The 15878-nt window shown below is 37.2% G+C and overlaps 1 protein-coding gene across 4 annotated transcripts in view; it reads right to left on the bottom strand.

Moving 5' to 3' along the window:
- PTPRM (protein tyrosine phosphatase receptor type M) overlaps positions 1–15878 on the bottom strand; it is a 481541-nt gene that overhangs the window by 363323 nt on the left and 102340 nt on the right. For all 4 annotated transcript variants that reach the window (XM_074146330.1, XM_074146332.1, XM_074146329.1 and 1 more), the window contains exon 2: positions 3303–3425. In XM_074146330.1, coding sequence (XP_074002431.1) covers positions 3303–3425 — 123 coding nt within the window. The remainder of the gene's footprint in view (positions 1–3302; positions 3426–15878) is intronic.

Below are 15878 nucleotides of genomic sequence, written 5' to 3'. Positions count from 1 at the left end.
ACACATTAATATCAAACTGCTTTAACTGTTTTATAGGACAATGCAAGGTGGCATTAATAATGACTAAGTGTTTCTGTAATTATAGTTTTGAACACTATTATAAACATACACTCTGGGAACAGAAATCCAAGGAGAAAGAGAGAGGCTGAGAAAAGGGAAGAGCTACTCTTCCTTCTTACAGCATTTACTCCATCTGACCCACAGGACACCGGAAACAGAAGAGCTGTGTATTAACAACTCTCATTTAATCCATACAAATATATACAGAAACATACACGTGCTTGGGTCTGTTTAACATTACACATTTTTGGGTCTGTTTAACACAATTTCAGGTTAGTATTGACTCATTAAAGGTCACGCTTATATTTATCAAGAAAATTAGAGTGCTAGATTGCTATTACTTTAGTAGCAATAACTTCATATTTCTCTACAACAGTAACAATCCAACAAGGATTAAAGTCCACTGTAAGAAACACTTTTAGAAACTTTTTATTATCTTTGATGTAATTTACCATTTTTCATCTAAAATTAGATCTTACTAAGACCTATTACTGTTCACCAACATGCAAATAGTGTAGATTAATGCGTGCCCACACATCCATGAATATCACATGACATTTCTTTTGTCACACTGAAATAACATATTAAGCCAAAATATTTATCTATCTGAAGTACACCTATGCCCTCAGTCTCATGTGGATTAAAATAAATCAAATGCTGTAACTAGTGTGCTTCCCCCTGACTGCCACCAAATTATACAAAATGTTATATATTGACATCAACTCACTCACTGGAGCATATTGCCTGAAATTAGGAATGTTATGTGCATTAATTTTTCTACTGACAAGGGACTGCTGAACTGAGAGTTCTTGTTTCAGTCTAGTATTACAACACTGTTGCACAAAGCATTTTGCTTTCAAGCCAAGAATTCCCCACAAACCATTAATCTAAGATGTTCTATTCATTATCATCTCAAGCTATTTTTTCTAAAATGCATAGCTCAGAAACTGCTGACAAACTACTTGAAATCATTTTTTAAGTGTATCACATAACCCTCTGGCTAAGGCTAACTGAAAACTAATTAAAATCATTAAGACAATGATTTGAACAAGAACAGGAAAAAAATGTCTAGATGAAATTATGAGGAAAAATTAGATACTACTTGACTGAATCGTGCCCTTAGACACACTGCTTCTCATATTCAAAAAAGTGAGCATTTCTCTCCCTCTCAAAGGGGTTTTTGACCTTTTAAGGCACGAATATCCACAACCCTCCTCAGACTAACTCGTTCATCTTCTGACCCAAGACTCCCAAAGCATATTTCACTTCCTTTATGGGCAGAAGTAAAACTCCCTAAACTCTAAATATAATTTATTACCAGATTTAATATCTTTTTACTTGATCATCAGAACATTATTTTAGTCTTCTGATAAAAAGGCAGGAAGAAAAATAAGAAACAAGTTGTATGACATCTGATAAATAAAATTACATGTATCATTTTCCCTCCATAAAAATACCAGTCCCTAGTCTGGAGTCTTGCCCCTGGGAAAACAAAAAGAAAATAAATAAAACATCTTCAAGCCTATGGTCATCACATAAAAGAACACAGATTTGAACCTCTTCTATCTGCCAAGAAGACTGAACAACATACCGACAACAATACCGACAATCATTTTCACAAAATCCAAGTGGGGACAGTAATGAATGAAATTTGGAATAGAAAGACCATTTCCAGTGGCGCGATTGAGAAAAAGAATGTATAGCTTGTACTGCAAGCCAAGATGACTGATAAACGACGTGTGTTAGCTCCAACTCGAGAAACAGTATTAAGCACTAATGAAAGAGTCCAGAAAATTTTTAGCAGCGTGTGCCAACACCACTGGACAAGAGCCAGTTTAAAAAGGAATTTGCAAGAACCTCCTTTATCTGGGATGATGAATTCAATCTAGCACGACGATCCAAGTGCCAGGACTCAGGCAAACAACATTCATCTTCAAGTTGGAAGTCCTACCTTTGCCAGAGGAAACAAAGTGCTGACACAAAAGGTACTTCAGTTCACCCTCAGAAATGATGTTGTCCACAACACACAGCAACATTGATAAATCTATAGTGAAGACCACTGAGAGCATTTCTACAAGTCAAGAGGGCTGATTAGAGCATATCATACATTGGTGCATTTATTAATTGACTAGTGATGGATCCATATCTTCAGGTTTTGTTTATGTAGTCACTTCTGAAGATTCTCACTGTTTATCTCCTAATTCCTTTATCCAAAAATAAGGAAAATTTCTTGAGAAGGGCAACTATTAAAGAGATTTTACACAAATGCTGAAGGACACTATGTGTCCTTTGAAGAACTAATTGAAATCAATGAGAAACACCAGGACATTCATCTGCTATGCTTTTAAGTCATATGGACATATTTATACTAAATTATGAGGCTAATGCAGAAGAAGTCCTGTGATGCTACAATCAGTGATTTTATGAAGTGGTCATTTCATTTTGGTTACTTTTAGGTGACAATCAACACAAGAGGCTCAGTCTTTAAAAGCCAAAGAAGATGCAGAGCTGGGTTGCAGGCAATCATCCCCCAAGAGATGGGGATCAGTACATGAGGGGAACTCTTAACATGCCTAGGTAAGTTTTAGGCTAGTGAATAGTTTAAAACCAATGGTCAGATTTTACATATTTTGGTGGGTGGGTGAAGTGGTAAAGAAATTACTGTATTACCAGACTTAGTTTATAGTTCAATAGAATGCAAGGGTTGTTGCTACGGAATTAGGTCCAACTGTGTGCAGTGCACAAAGCACATTAAATAGTAACATACCAAGCGTAATATCATTGAGGCCCTTTGTTTTGGGATACCTCTCCTCTCCTTTTTCTCTCACGTCTTTTTCACTCTCCACTTCTTTTCAGAACAGATTTTGATTAATATCTCTTTCAATGAAAATGCCTAAGGTCATCTTTGTTTTATCTCTTACTATTCCCTCTTCCTTTGAGTCTTCCTGAGTAGTCCTGTCTGCCTGTTTCTAGTACATATTCATTTTCATGCCATCATTCTGCTTTCTCTCTGCCTTCCCTGATGACACCAAGTTTCTATTTCTATTTTCTTACCTTTATGTCCCTCACACAACAAAAGAAAACTTTTGGTTTGCAAAATATTCCTCACAAAAGTCACTGGAAAGATCCGAGTATTGTAATTAAACAGATTAAGATGAAGTAGCTGTCAAGTACTGTCAAGAAATGCTGAATAAACACATAAGTTCACGTCAAAGAGAAACAAAGCAAAATAAAAGACCAACCAGATGGCATCCCTTGACCAGACGAGGGCCTTATTGGTGCGTTCACCTGATCCCAGTTAAGATCATCATCATCTGACTGGCTATAGCCACAGGAACTAAGAGGCTCATCGAAAGTACAGCATCCTGAAAAATAAACACAAAGACAAAAATTAAACAAGGCGTGCAGATAATAGATTCTGAATCTCTACTCCTAACAACTGCAATATGACTTAATGCAGGCTGTGTAATTTTTAAATATCTTCTAATACAAATGATTATATATTTATTAATCATCGCTTTTTGAGAGGGCATAAAACCTCCTGTCACAAAAACAAAATCCCAAGGGTAAAAGAGCAGATTTGGAATTGAAGACAAATTTTCTCCCTACGACACAATTATCAGGTATCAAAAACAAACCAGCAAAATAAAAAAAGCAGTGAAACTCAGAACATCAAAGGATTGAATGATTCGCCCTCTTCAGGAAAAACAAACCACTCCATGCCCAAGAACCCACATTTTAGAGGAAAACTGTAAGTGTGGGAACATCAGCTCCCGTTCCTGTAACTTGGCTGCCAAGTAAGGCAGGTGAGCTGCGCTGCAAACAGGTACCAGCCTAGGTGTTTGTGGGATTGGTGCCTCTGGTACAACACAGAACATCTGTCTCAAAATGCCAATCTACGCGTAGCCTCAAACTCTCTGAAAGAAAACAGTATTATTTCCTCTCTTTTTCACCCACACTCTTTTAAGTAATTCAGAAAAGAAGACCATGATATAAAAGCTCACGCTATTCTAAGCTGAGGCAGGGAAAAATGTAACATCACAAATGTAGTAGAATGGAATCTAACATTATCCACAAGAAAACGGAAAAGCTTTGCTTTGCCCTTTGGTACAGAGGAAACTTTTCCAGCTTTTTTACATCATTCTCTTCTAACAGGAGACTAACACAGGCTTACAAAATTCTGCTTTCTTTGATGTTTGAAGTTTCACTCCTGTGAAGACTGACATCTTTCCTATTCAGAAAAACAAATATAACCCTAGTCACGGATATTTCAGTCCATATTAAAGTAAATTCTGCAGCTGTTCAAACAAAACTAAACTTTAGGCCTATTCATCATCTTTGTTATCTGTCCATAGGCACAGCACGCTTAGCCTACTGTATTAAAATAGGAAACAGACAAAATCTAGCTTTAAAAATATAAATTTTCCTAGAACAATATAAATGGCACTACAGAATTCCTTATCAAAAAGTAGGATAATAGAAGACAAGAATTTCATTATACCTGACAAGCTTCACCTAGCTGAAGTCCAGCCTTCTTACCAGCTAGTCCCAGTTTACATTTGAGATGCGTGACAAGCACTTTGCAAGCATATAATCTTCAAAAGAAATTAACTTCATATGGAATCACTGAATAATTTCATTTTTTGTTCTCTTAAAGTGCCATTAGTCTTTACAGACATGTCATGTTTGCCCTGCCCTTGGATACAGGTCATTCTATACTGTTCTCTCTTCTAAAATATCTTTCTATAGGAACTCTTCACTAGCTCTAAGTGTTATCAGGGAAATTGGCATCTCTGGACATCGTTTGGAAAAGAGGAGGCTGAGGGGGGACCTCATTGCCCTCTACAACTACCTAAAAGGAGGTTGTAGAGAGGTGGGTGTTGGACTCTTCTCCCAAGGGAATAATGACAGGACCAGAGGAAATGGTCTGAAGTTGCAGCAGGGGAGAATTAGATTAGATATTAGGAAGAATTACTTTACTGAGAGAGTGGTCAGGCACTGGAACAGCCTGCCCAGGGAGGTGGTGGAGTCGCCATCCCTGGAGGTATTTAAGAGATGTGTAGACATGGCACTTCAGGGCATGCTCTAGTGCCCGAGGTTGTTGGTTTGTGTCTGTTTGTGGGTGGGGTGGGGTGTGTGGTTGTGGGTGTTTGTTTTGTGTGGGTTTTGTTTTTTGGTTTTGGTGTGGTTTTTTTTTTTTTTTTGTGGTTGGACTTGATGACCTCAAAGGCCCCTTCCAACCAAGAATATTCTGTGATTCTGCATCTTTCTGTACTATTTTAAGATTCAATTAGGTAATCCAGTGGGAACAGAAAACCCATTAAAAAACTTGCAACTCCAAACTCTAATATTTCACCTCAATGACAACACCACATATAAATGATCTCTCTCCTAAAGTTAAACAAATTCAGAAATATAAGAGATTTGTATAAAGTACATCAAATGACATCTGCAACATTTCCAGCAGAAAGGCTTAGAAAATTAGGCAGCCACTTACACATTTGTTCTAGTACTTGCATAAATATTACTTCACACTTCATAAAATATGCCACAAGCTAAGTTTCAGACAGAAAAGCAACATCAACTTTCACAGACCTATTTGTGCTTTTTTTATATAAAATTAAAAAAAAAAAAAAACACCTACAGGTGAAGCAAAAGGTAGTTCCCTTGCAAAGATACCGCAGAGGGTACTAGGACATAAATTTAAATATCAAGTTATGCAGTGTGCAACATAGTCAAGCTTCACAAACCAAATATACATCCATGTAAAACCCAGCATAAATAATGGGTTACAATTCAAACACAGGACTAAAATGCATGGAATAGCTCCCATGCCTTACTACATCATACATAACTCTAGCGATAAGGAGGCATACAAAAGTTTAAGGTGTTTTCTTGCTCAAACCCGGAAGCACAGCCAAGCACTGCAAAATGTCCAATACTGAAAGAAAGGGAAGAGTCTGTGATTCTAGATAGTTAGTAAAGGCTTCTCTCCTTCTCACTATTTAGGAAGATGTCAAAAACATGGATAAATAGAATGACAGCTCTACTTGTCTAGACCATTTGTCTGTCAACACAGGACCATTTCTCACTGTTTGTTTTTCTTCATTTCTCTTGTGAGCCTATAGCTAAATCACTGTGTCAGGATTTCTTTTTTTCTTATATCTTTGCCATTTACATCCTACAAACCTTTGTGAATTTACTACCTTATAACTTCCTCAATATGGGTATTTAGAGTTCACACCTGCTATAGGAAGAGTTTAAAAGGAACTTCTGAACTCCTCCCTTTCCTGAGTCCCTTCTACCCACAACTAATAACCAAACTGTAGCAAGTATCACGACAAGTAATCAAACTGCACAGCCATCTATCCAGAGAATTGACCAGCGTACATAAGACCTTTAACAGCACAGATGCCAAGCCATATTTCTTACTACAGCCAGCCACTAAGGGCAAGATGAACGCTAATGAAGGCTTTGCACAGCCATGACTTTTTGAGAAGTCTTTTGTCGATTAAAATAGCATTACATGGCATATATGGGTGTTGGAAGCATAAATAAGTTTATAGACTGAACTAAGAATAACACAGAACATCTTACTGGGAAAAAAAATAAAAAAGCTTAGCCAAATTAGCCAAGTAACAATTACTGTAAATCAAGAGTCATTGAGAGTCCTAATGGCTTATGCCTGCTCCCCAAAATTCCAACCCTCACACCTGACTATATTACAGATAAGATGAAGTTCTTCAGAAACGGGTCATGACATTTGACAGAACCCTACATTTGCATCTACTCAAGCCCTCCCTCCTTCTCCTGCAGCCTGTTTTCTAGTCATGACACTCCTACGGTACAAGGTTTCCATTTCATAAAAGGTTATCCACATATGATATCAACAAAGGCTACTAAAATGTGAAAAACTATCAGTGGTCTTCAATGTCTCTCATCCTTGCACTGTTTGGAAACACGAGCCACTGCCAAGACAGGCAGTCATTTATAATAACTAACACACTTGAGAAATTCCGCCCATTTTTCCTATTAGAATTTATTACAACAATCAAAATACATATTGTCTGCTATATAGTTTAACCAAGCAAAGCAATTTCCCTGCCTGTTATACTGGCACTACAGTTTGTATAGCCAAACTGTATTTTTAAGGATGAATTCTGTGCTGACTGAAATATTCATAAGTAAAACAGGAGATACATATCCCATTAAGATTCTTCAGCTTATGCTACATTTTATAGATATTTTTGGATTCCTAGGAGGAATTGAATTGACAAATGCACAAGATGCAACACAGTCTATTACAGCCTATGGTTCCTTCAAGCACAATTATTCATTTAACCATCATGAATCCAGTTCAATATAACAATGTCATTGTCCAAATATAATCTTTTTTGCACATTTCTATTTTTATTCACTTAAATTGCTTTAGATCTTGAAAAATTTATGACCTTAAACAAGGAATATAACTTAAGATGAAAGCAACTAATTAAAGTAAATGTGATAAAGAATACACTACATTTTTCCTAACATGAATGAAGTTTTATTCAAAGTATTGTGTGTTACAGACTATAACTATGACATCTGTTATGAAGTATCCTCCAAGAATACCTTATCAAAAAGTAGGATAATAGAAGAAAAAATTGGTTAAGTGACAAAAACTAACATAGGAAAAAAGTTCAAGTTACACTGAACATAGTTTTATTTTTGTTGGTTTGAGAAGATCTCAGATCGATATGTGATTTCTATCAAAAATTTGCTGCCAAACGTACAAGTGCTAAAAGTTGTAATGCTTATGAGTACTAATGCTAGCATTGGCAGGGAACATATCTGCATGGAACTGATACAAGAGCCTTGCTTTAAGATAAATACATTATTTTCTTTACAGCAAAACCCTGTGATTTCTGGTCTGCCAGAGTAACATGAATTCTGCTGCAGAACAGGTGAACCCAGAAGTAGAGTTTACTGAATCCCACATTCTATTAGCATTATTCTTTATTTCATTAAAAAGTATTCTAAATTCTGTGGTTTCTGTATTTTCAGTTTCATACTCGAAAAGCGTTTATCTTGATTAACCTGAAGTACAATGCAGCTATTTGAAACAGAAATAAAGGCTTTGATATTTGATACAAAAGCTGGGTGTCTAGGTCATGTGCGCTATCAGGGGGTTTTGATAAAACAGTGAAAGACTACTCTCCTGTTAGGCAATGGATCTTTTCTTTCTGTCTATTAAAAAAAAAAAAAAAGGAGCCTCAGTCCAAACCAAGAATATACCATTCCTCAGCCACCTGCATTCCCTCCTGTCCTTAGGACCATCCTTACATCCAACGGCAAAGGACCAAGTAAATCACCTGGACAACATACCAAGGCAAATTAAAAAATGGAATCACTGAAACCTGTGACAAACTGCAATTGTTAAGCTTGACCAGATTGTGAATGAGTCAGCCTTCATCCCCAAGGGGTACTGCTCAGGACAATGAGGCAGCGCTACCGTGCTGCCTTGTGCGTCCTTGTACATTTTTAAAGTTTTAGATTTTGGGGCAATCATCCTATCTAGATGCTCTCATGACCACTAGAAAATGAGCTGAGAAACACAGCACTTCGAAAACAGGGTCCTGAGCCCCTAAACTGACACACCATCAAATCAGAGGATAAACAACTACTCCTTTGGAGGCACGTAAGAAGTCATGAAGTGGAAAATAAAAAGCCATTCTCAATTATAAACTGGTTAACAGAGAAAGTAAAAGTGGGAATCATAGGACAATTTTTAACGTAAAAAAATTCAAATTCTGTCTCAAACTATATGACTGGTCTGGGCTGGTCTGCTGTACACCTTTAATAAAAGACAGGGTGATGACAAAAATTGTCTAATATAAAACTGTGCACCTCTCTGAAATCAGTAAACAGTTGAGCCAATAAAGTTTCAAGTAAACCAACTACAGCTACAGAAATGGACAGTTTAAAGAACATGTTAGGAACTGGACATAATGGCCCGCCTGAATTCTGCTTTGTGTGCAAATTCTCAGCAGAAAAAGGCTCTACCTGCCCTTTTCAAAGGTGTTACAGTATTACACATTAAAAGGACTTCCCAGACATGCTAGCTCAGAGATAGCTAGCAAAAGAAACTCTTCCTTCTCTGTGTGCCTCTGAAGTGCAGGCAGAGCTGCCACGTATCCGCAGTGACATACGCACACCAAAAATTCTTACCCAGGCTTTACAAGTGAGCTTTCAACAGCGGGTAGTCCGTTTTAAAATGGAACATTTATTTCCTCTCAATATATACCAAGTTTTTGATTTATACTAGAGGCGAGTGTTCAGAGTTGTAAAATAATACTTTAATCTAGATTACTGGTCAGGGAGTCTGAAAAACCACATGCTGCATAAAGTTGATCTAATTTAAAACGGTATCTACATTTTGTCAAGTCTGCATATGCGCGGGGGTGAGAGAGAAGAGCAGAGAGGAAACAGATTTCACAATTAAAGAACTTCTCTGATTGTGGCTGTGCTCAGAAAGGGTTGTGAAAAACGTAGAGGATGGAAGAATTATCTGGAAAAATCTCATGAGCCAGAGCAAAGATGATGAGGTAAAAGGATGTATTTTGCGACTAACAAAGGCCAGATATTAATTCTGGCTGTAAGGGAGAATAACAGATGGAAAATGATATAAAATTGTACTAAGATACGTGGAAAAAGTGGTATGAGATGCCAGAGAGTTCCAAATTCACAGACCCAATTCAAGCAGTATTGCAGGTGATGACAGTATACAGAAAAAAAAAAATGTTTTGGATAAACATTTAAAGCTGTTATTTATGAGACTTCAAAAGCTCACTGCATGTTCATAAAACATTCTCTCTGTTCTCCCTCCACTTACCTGACAGAAACTGACTCAACACAAATGTCTCCAAAAATGTTTCAGTTTTGGTGACAAGGGACACTGCAGCAAAGTTGCGTTTTATGGAAGACGTATCTGTCAGTTCTAACTTTTCCTGGCAACCTGCCCACATTTACGCAAATAAAACCTTTTCTAAAAAAATTACACTTGCGTAATAGATACTGAGCTGCTGGAGCGTGTCCAGAGGAGAGCCACCGAGCTGGTAAGGGGTCTGGAGAACAAGTCATATGGGGAGAGGCTGAGGGAACTGGGCATGTTTAGTCTGGAGAAGAAGAGGCTGAGGGGGGACCTCATTGCCCTCTACAACTACCTAAAAGGAGGTTGTAGAGAGGTTGGTATTGGACTCTTCTCCCAAGGGAATAATGACAGGACCAGAGGAAATGGTCTGAAGTTGCGGCAGGGGAGGATTAAGTTAGATATTAGGAAGAATTACTTTACTGAGAGAGTGGTCAGGCACTGGAACAGCCTGCCCAGGGAGGTGGTGGAGTCGCCATCCCTGGAGGTATTTAAGAGATGTGTAGACATGGCACTTCAGGGCACGCTCTAGTGCTCGAGATTGTTGGCTTGTGTCTGTTCGTGTCTGTTTGGTGAGGTTTTTTTGGGGTTTGGTGGTGGGTTTTTTTGGTTTGGGTTTTTTTTTTTTTTTTGGTTGGACTCCATGATGTCAAAGGTCCCTTCTAACCATGAAGATTCTGTAATTCTGTAATAAGTCAAAAGTTGAGGTCCTGGACTGTAGTGAAAAGCCCTGAAAAAAAGGGCAGTTCCCTCCCAAAACGTGCATTTAAACTCCTTTTAGAGACCAAGACATAGGAACAGACATCACTCACCAAGGATAAAAGACAAGATATTGAATAAGGGCTCCTAAAATAAATATCAAGTGTAAGCAAATAATATCCATACATTTGTGTCATTTTTATATCAGTGAATATTTATGAGGCCCATGGGAAAACGGGTGCACATTAATATTCTGTGAGCAAACTTATTTCTGGCATTTTTTAGTGCCAGGGTGTTTGATTTTGCAATATTAGTGAAAGCTTTTCTTAATGTATGGCATGAAATATATGAGCAAGTGCACATGTATGCTTACATACACAAATTATACCCCACTGCAGCTGTCATTAATCAGAGTATGTCTACCAAAAGAAACAGTTGAGTATTCAGTCCAATAAAGAAAGTATAGGATTATGTAGAAATGTATTTAGGAAACCCTATTTTGAAAGCTATTACTAAAACAAGCACATTTGCAAAAGTCATTTGGATTTTATGCTTTACTAATAGGGAAGGATATCATGCTGGGTGTTAAAACTACTACCTGGTCTTCCAGTCCAACCCAAGTTAAAACTAACAGAGACATTCCTTGTACAAATAGCTGCTATGGATAAATTTTAGTGGTGGTGGTGTTGGGGGGGGAGGGTGTTTTGTTTGGTTTGTTTTTTTTTTAGTTTTCATTTCTTTTTGTATACATACTGTTGCACCTTAATAATTATTAATTTAATGCTAAAATTGAGTTCCAGATGAGGGAATTCACTTTATAAGTGTAATAAATATTGTTATGATAACTTTTTTTTGAAAGAAAGCCTTATAAGAAAAAAATATTTTCATTTGATAAGTACTTTGGAATGATTTTTCAAGAACAACTAGAAGTCAAATTTGTAATATATATTTAACCTCCAGATGTATATAGCTTATCATCACAAAGATCACATTGGGCATACCAGTTGCAAAAGGGAGACAAGTGATGTACATATGTTTTGGAGCTGACTGGACTGTGGTCAAAATTCTGGACTGTGGTCAAAACCACTACAAAAATGAATGAGTAAATAAAAGGCAGATTTCCCATATGTTTTGTATCTTGTTTATCATAAATACATGACAAAACTGTGCTTCAAAATGCAGAATTCTCTTGTATAAACTGCCTGAAACATTTCAACATAAAGCTCTGACCTACAAATAACTAACAAAAGGAACCTTCTTTTCACATACTTAAAACAGAATTAAAAATTCAAAAGATATTCTAGCAGTGGAATAAGCCTCCTGAGAAAAACAAAAATGCAACTGATCACCGCTTTCATATAGTTTATATCATAGGATTCACTTAACTTATTTTTATAGCTACCACCCAGGAGTGCACAGAACCCCTTTATTAAATGCGTAAAAGCATTCAATCATCTTGGTTGGCAAAGAAAGCAGATGCTACAGAACAGAGATGTGGGACTGGTATTTTTTCCCCATTTACTTGAAATGGAGACTAGTAAGGACATACTGGAAGGGACGGAAACAGAGGTATATATTGCAGTAATATACACAGACGGTTACATTGGGTATACTTTCTTTTCACAAATTAACATGCAGTACCTCTTAAAGGACTTGAAGCGACACCTCTGTTTTGAAAAACTACAGTAAAACGCAAAGAACGTTTTCTGTACTCTTTCCTAGGGAAGAAAAGAAAGAGGATAATTTTTAGCCTAGCTCCTGGACCAGTCGCAACTGAAGCAGTAGCCTGCAGCACTTCACCCTTCTGTCAGCCAAGGGACAAAACACATACCATAGGTATCTCTTTTCCACTCAGCATCTATTTGTGATTTCTTATGTTTGTAACAGAAGCTGCCCCTATTAATTAAAATGTAGAATGCCACTATTCTTTCCTCACTTGGATTTTATTGCAATTTAACCTTCACTTCTCCTTTCAGTTTACTGAGGACAGCTATCACCAGAACACGCCCAAGCATGTGCCGCTAGAATTAAAAAGAAAACATGTAAAGATAGTAAGAATTTACTCATTTGATTGTCTGTTTTTTTTTTTCCTGGTTTCATTTGCTCCTATAGAGCTACCAAGGCCTAGAGGCAAAATCCTAAATTGTTTCCTGAGGTAAGGTGCTGCCCTGACAAAGGGTAAGCTCAAGAATCACTCACCATTAATCTCTCAATATGGTATTTACGAGGGATGTGAGCAGTTGTGCTGATCTGTTGAAGATAGACAAATTTCAACAAAAGGAAAGAAGACAGCTGTCTGCTTTCAGTAGCTTCAGATTAATTCCACTTTTTAGATTTATTATCCTAAAAGCTGCTTATTCCTTTTCATTTCACCTCACCTGAGCACCCCAGCATCTTTGATTATCATTACAATATAGCACAGTAGATCTGCTCTGGTAAGATTTGTCCAGGGGAGGGGAGAGGAGAGCAGGGGAAGGCATTTGGGAAACAATACAAAACTGCAGAGGTGACACTCAAGAAAAATGTACACAAATCTGAGGTGAAATAAAATGCAGTTCAGAAGGAAGGAAAAACCAGAGTGGGGATAATTCAGTCCTTTTTTCCCACCCCCAGCTGGGAGGAAGGGATTAAAATGCATGCCTCAGCCAAAATCCATCATAATAAAGGGTCTGCTCAGCCCAACACTTTATTTAAAACACAGTGTAACCTAAGAAACATACAATCATCAAGACTGTGATTATGAGACCACACCAGACCATTTCTCTAACATCTGTTCAGGAAACACTGTATTAGATTTTCAGTTTGTCATGAGGACAAACCTGTTCATGCTACATCCATCCTAGGGCTCTGGGGAAATATAGCCTAATAAAAGACAGTCAAACCACCTTTCCCAACAGCCAGCACTGCCAGCCATTCAACTCACAAAGCCGTGAAGTTCCTGATCCCAGTGTACTTGGATTTTCACTAAGGTACTTCTTAGTAATTTTTAAAAAACAGCACTTTTGCCTTAAAACTACTGAAAGCCAGTATCTTCATTCTTAGTTAGAAATTGTGCTATTCAATTATCCCCCCCAAAGTTTTTCCCCACGTTGTAACGGATGTGTGTGAATGAATGGATGGATGTGAACAAAGACAAGAATAAGCAACACAGTAAGCAGCCATTGTGCTTTTGTCTACGGTTGTGCCAGAAGTCACACAAGTTTTCACAAAACAAATCAGCTTTCAGCTGCATTTCATGCTATGAGACTATGAGAAAAAGACTATGTTGCTTCAACACATGTATCACATAAATTTACAATTCAGATTGAGTTAAGGAACACTTGCTCTGACTAAGCAAACCAAAGTGTTACTTCATAGGTCAAAGTTGCTTTAGTCATTCCTTGCCTTAGAGCGTTAGGGAAACGGACAGACATGGACAAACAACCCTCATGCTGTCATAGAATCATCAAAACCTGTGATGTTTTCAAATACTTTAACAACTGTATAACTACTATAACTGTATCTGTTAACAGTACAGATTATATCAGAATGAGAAGCAAATACGAAGCTAAATTCTAATTTTTAAGCTCAGTATCGTTATGTTTTTCTAAGGTCAATAAATACAACAGTGCAAAATAGTTCAGTGTGTTGGATCAGGTAAAAGTCAGCTCTAAGACGATGGGCCCACAGCAAACCTTGAGACACCACAGCTGGATTGCTAGTATAGCATAGAATATCCTCAAAGCAAGCCCCAAGATTCTTTTCTCCCTGAGCTTCCACGACTTTTACAGACAGTTAATACTGCCTCTGAAATTATCAGCTAGCAGGCCTATTTTATCAAATCCAGTTTTGATAGCTGAGGGATTAACTATCATTTCATCCAACTATTTGGACATTGAGCTGAGTAAGTTTTTAGGGTTTGTTTTTGGTTGGGTGGTGTTGTTGGGTTTTTTTTGTTGTGGGTTTTTTTTAACCGTTGTCAAAAAACTACTATAATATCCTATTTAACTACATATTAAGGGATTTCATTGAGAAACCTGACAGCATTCTTCTCATCTGCCAGTTGGGCTTTTAAAACGTATCTTCACCTTTAAACTCTTCAAGCTAAAAAACACAAGTGTACTTGAAGCTCAATCATTCTCCCTGGTGCTGCTTGTTTTTAATGAGCCTCTTGTCTTTATGTCTCCCAGAAGACAGACTCCACAAAGCAATCTCAGGTGATGTGAAAACAACGCTTGATGCTTCTCCAAACCTCTGTCTTTTTGAGCCTGAAATCTTCCTGCCAAACCCATATGGGACTGATGGGCCATTTCAGTCAAACCCAATTTCACTTATTTATCACAAGCCCCTACTTAGAAACTCTACTGTGGATTGCTTGTACACACAATCTGTTTCCGGCTTTGAACTTTCAAAAGGATTTAAGCAGTCAATCTCAATATCACTGTAAATCCAGTGTGCATTACTTGCCTATTGATTGTAAGAAAATAAAAGTTTGAAGCTTGATTTCAGGGCTAATCTTTCCATTTGCTTGATGAGTTCTGCAGTTGTTGCAGAACACTTAGTGCATCCTGTTTGATAACAGCATATTAAGCTTGGATGAGAAATCCAGACTATTTAGAACACACTTCTAGCTTTAAGTAAAGAACAAAGGCAGCGTTAGCTTTGTTGGTCTCAAAGGCTTTTCAGCTATACCACAATTTAAAAAAAAAAACCAAACAAAAAACAACCCAAACAAAAAACCCAACAAGCCACTAAACATTTCTGTATAAAGGATTCCACAGCCTTAAAATATTTTCATAAAACTAATAATGTGAAGATAAATTTTACATTTCTTCTGCCCAATATATCAAACTTCAATTTATTCTGTCCAAACCCAGACTTTTATATTCTACTTTATCAATGATAGAGCAAATGAAAAAATAGACCAGACACATTGGTATTCGTTCCATTTGTTATTAGACTATCTTACAAATGGTATTTTTCTCTATAAATTTTAAGTGAAATAGTTTATCATCTAATTGAGCTGTTTATGTTCTGAATTTTAATGTTTGTACTGAGACATTTGAGAACAAATGCCATAAAAGAATTTTATACATAGAAAGAATTCAAATAGCTGTTGAAGCCCATGCAGCCCCTTCCCTGCCTGCTAATCAAAGAATTCCCCCATCCTTTTTTTTTTTTATTATTTTTTATTTTTTAAATCTTCAGGTTGTCTGCTGCATTTAATCTGGGG

Source organism: Numenius arquata, chromosome 4 (genome assembly GCF_964106895.1).
Source record: "Numenius arquata chromosome 4, bNumArq3.hap1.1, whole genome shotgun sequence".
Lineage (NCBI taxonomy): Eukaryota > Metazoa > Chordata > Aves > Charadriiformes > Scolopacidae > Numenius > Numenius arquata.
Note: the sequence above shows the minus strand (reverse complement) of the source record. Positions and strands in the feature narration are given on the sequence as shown.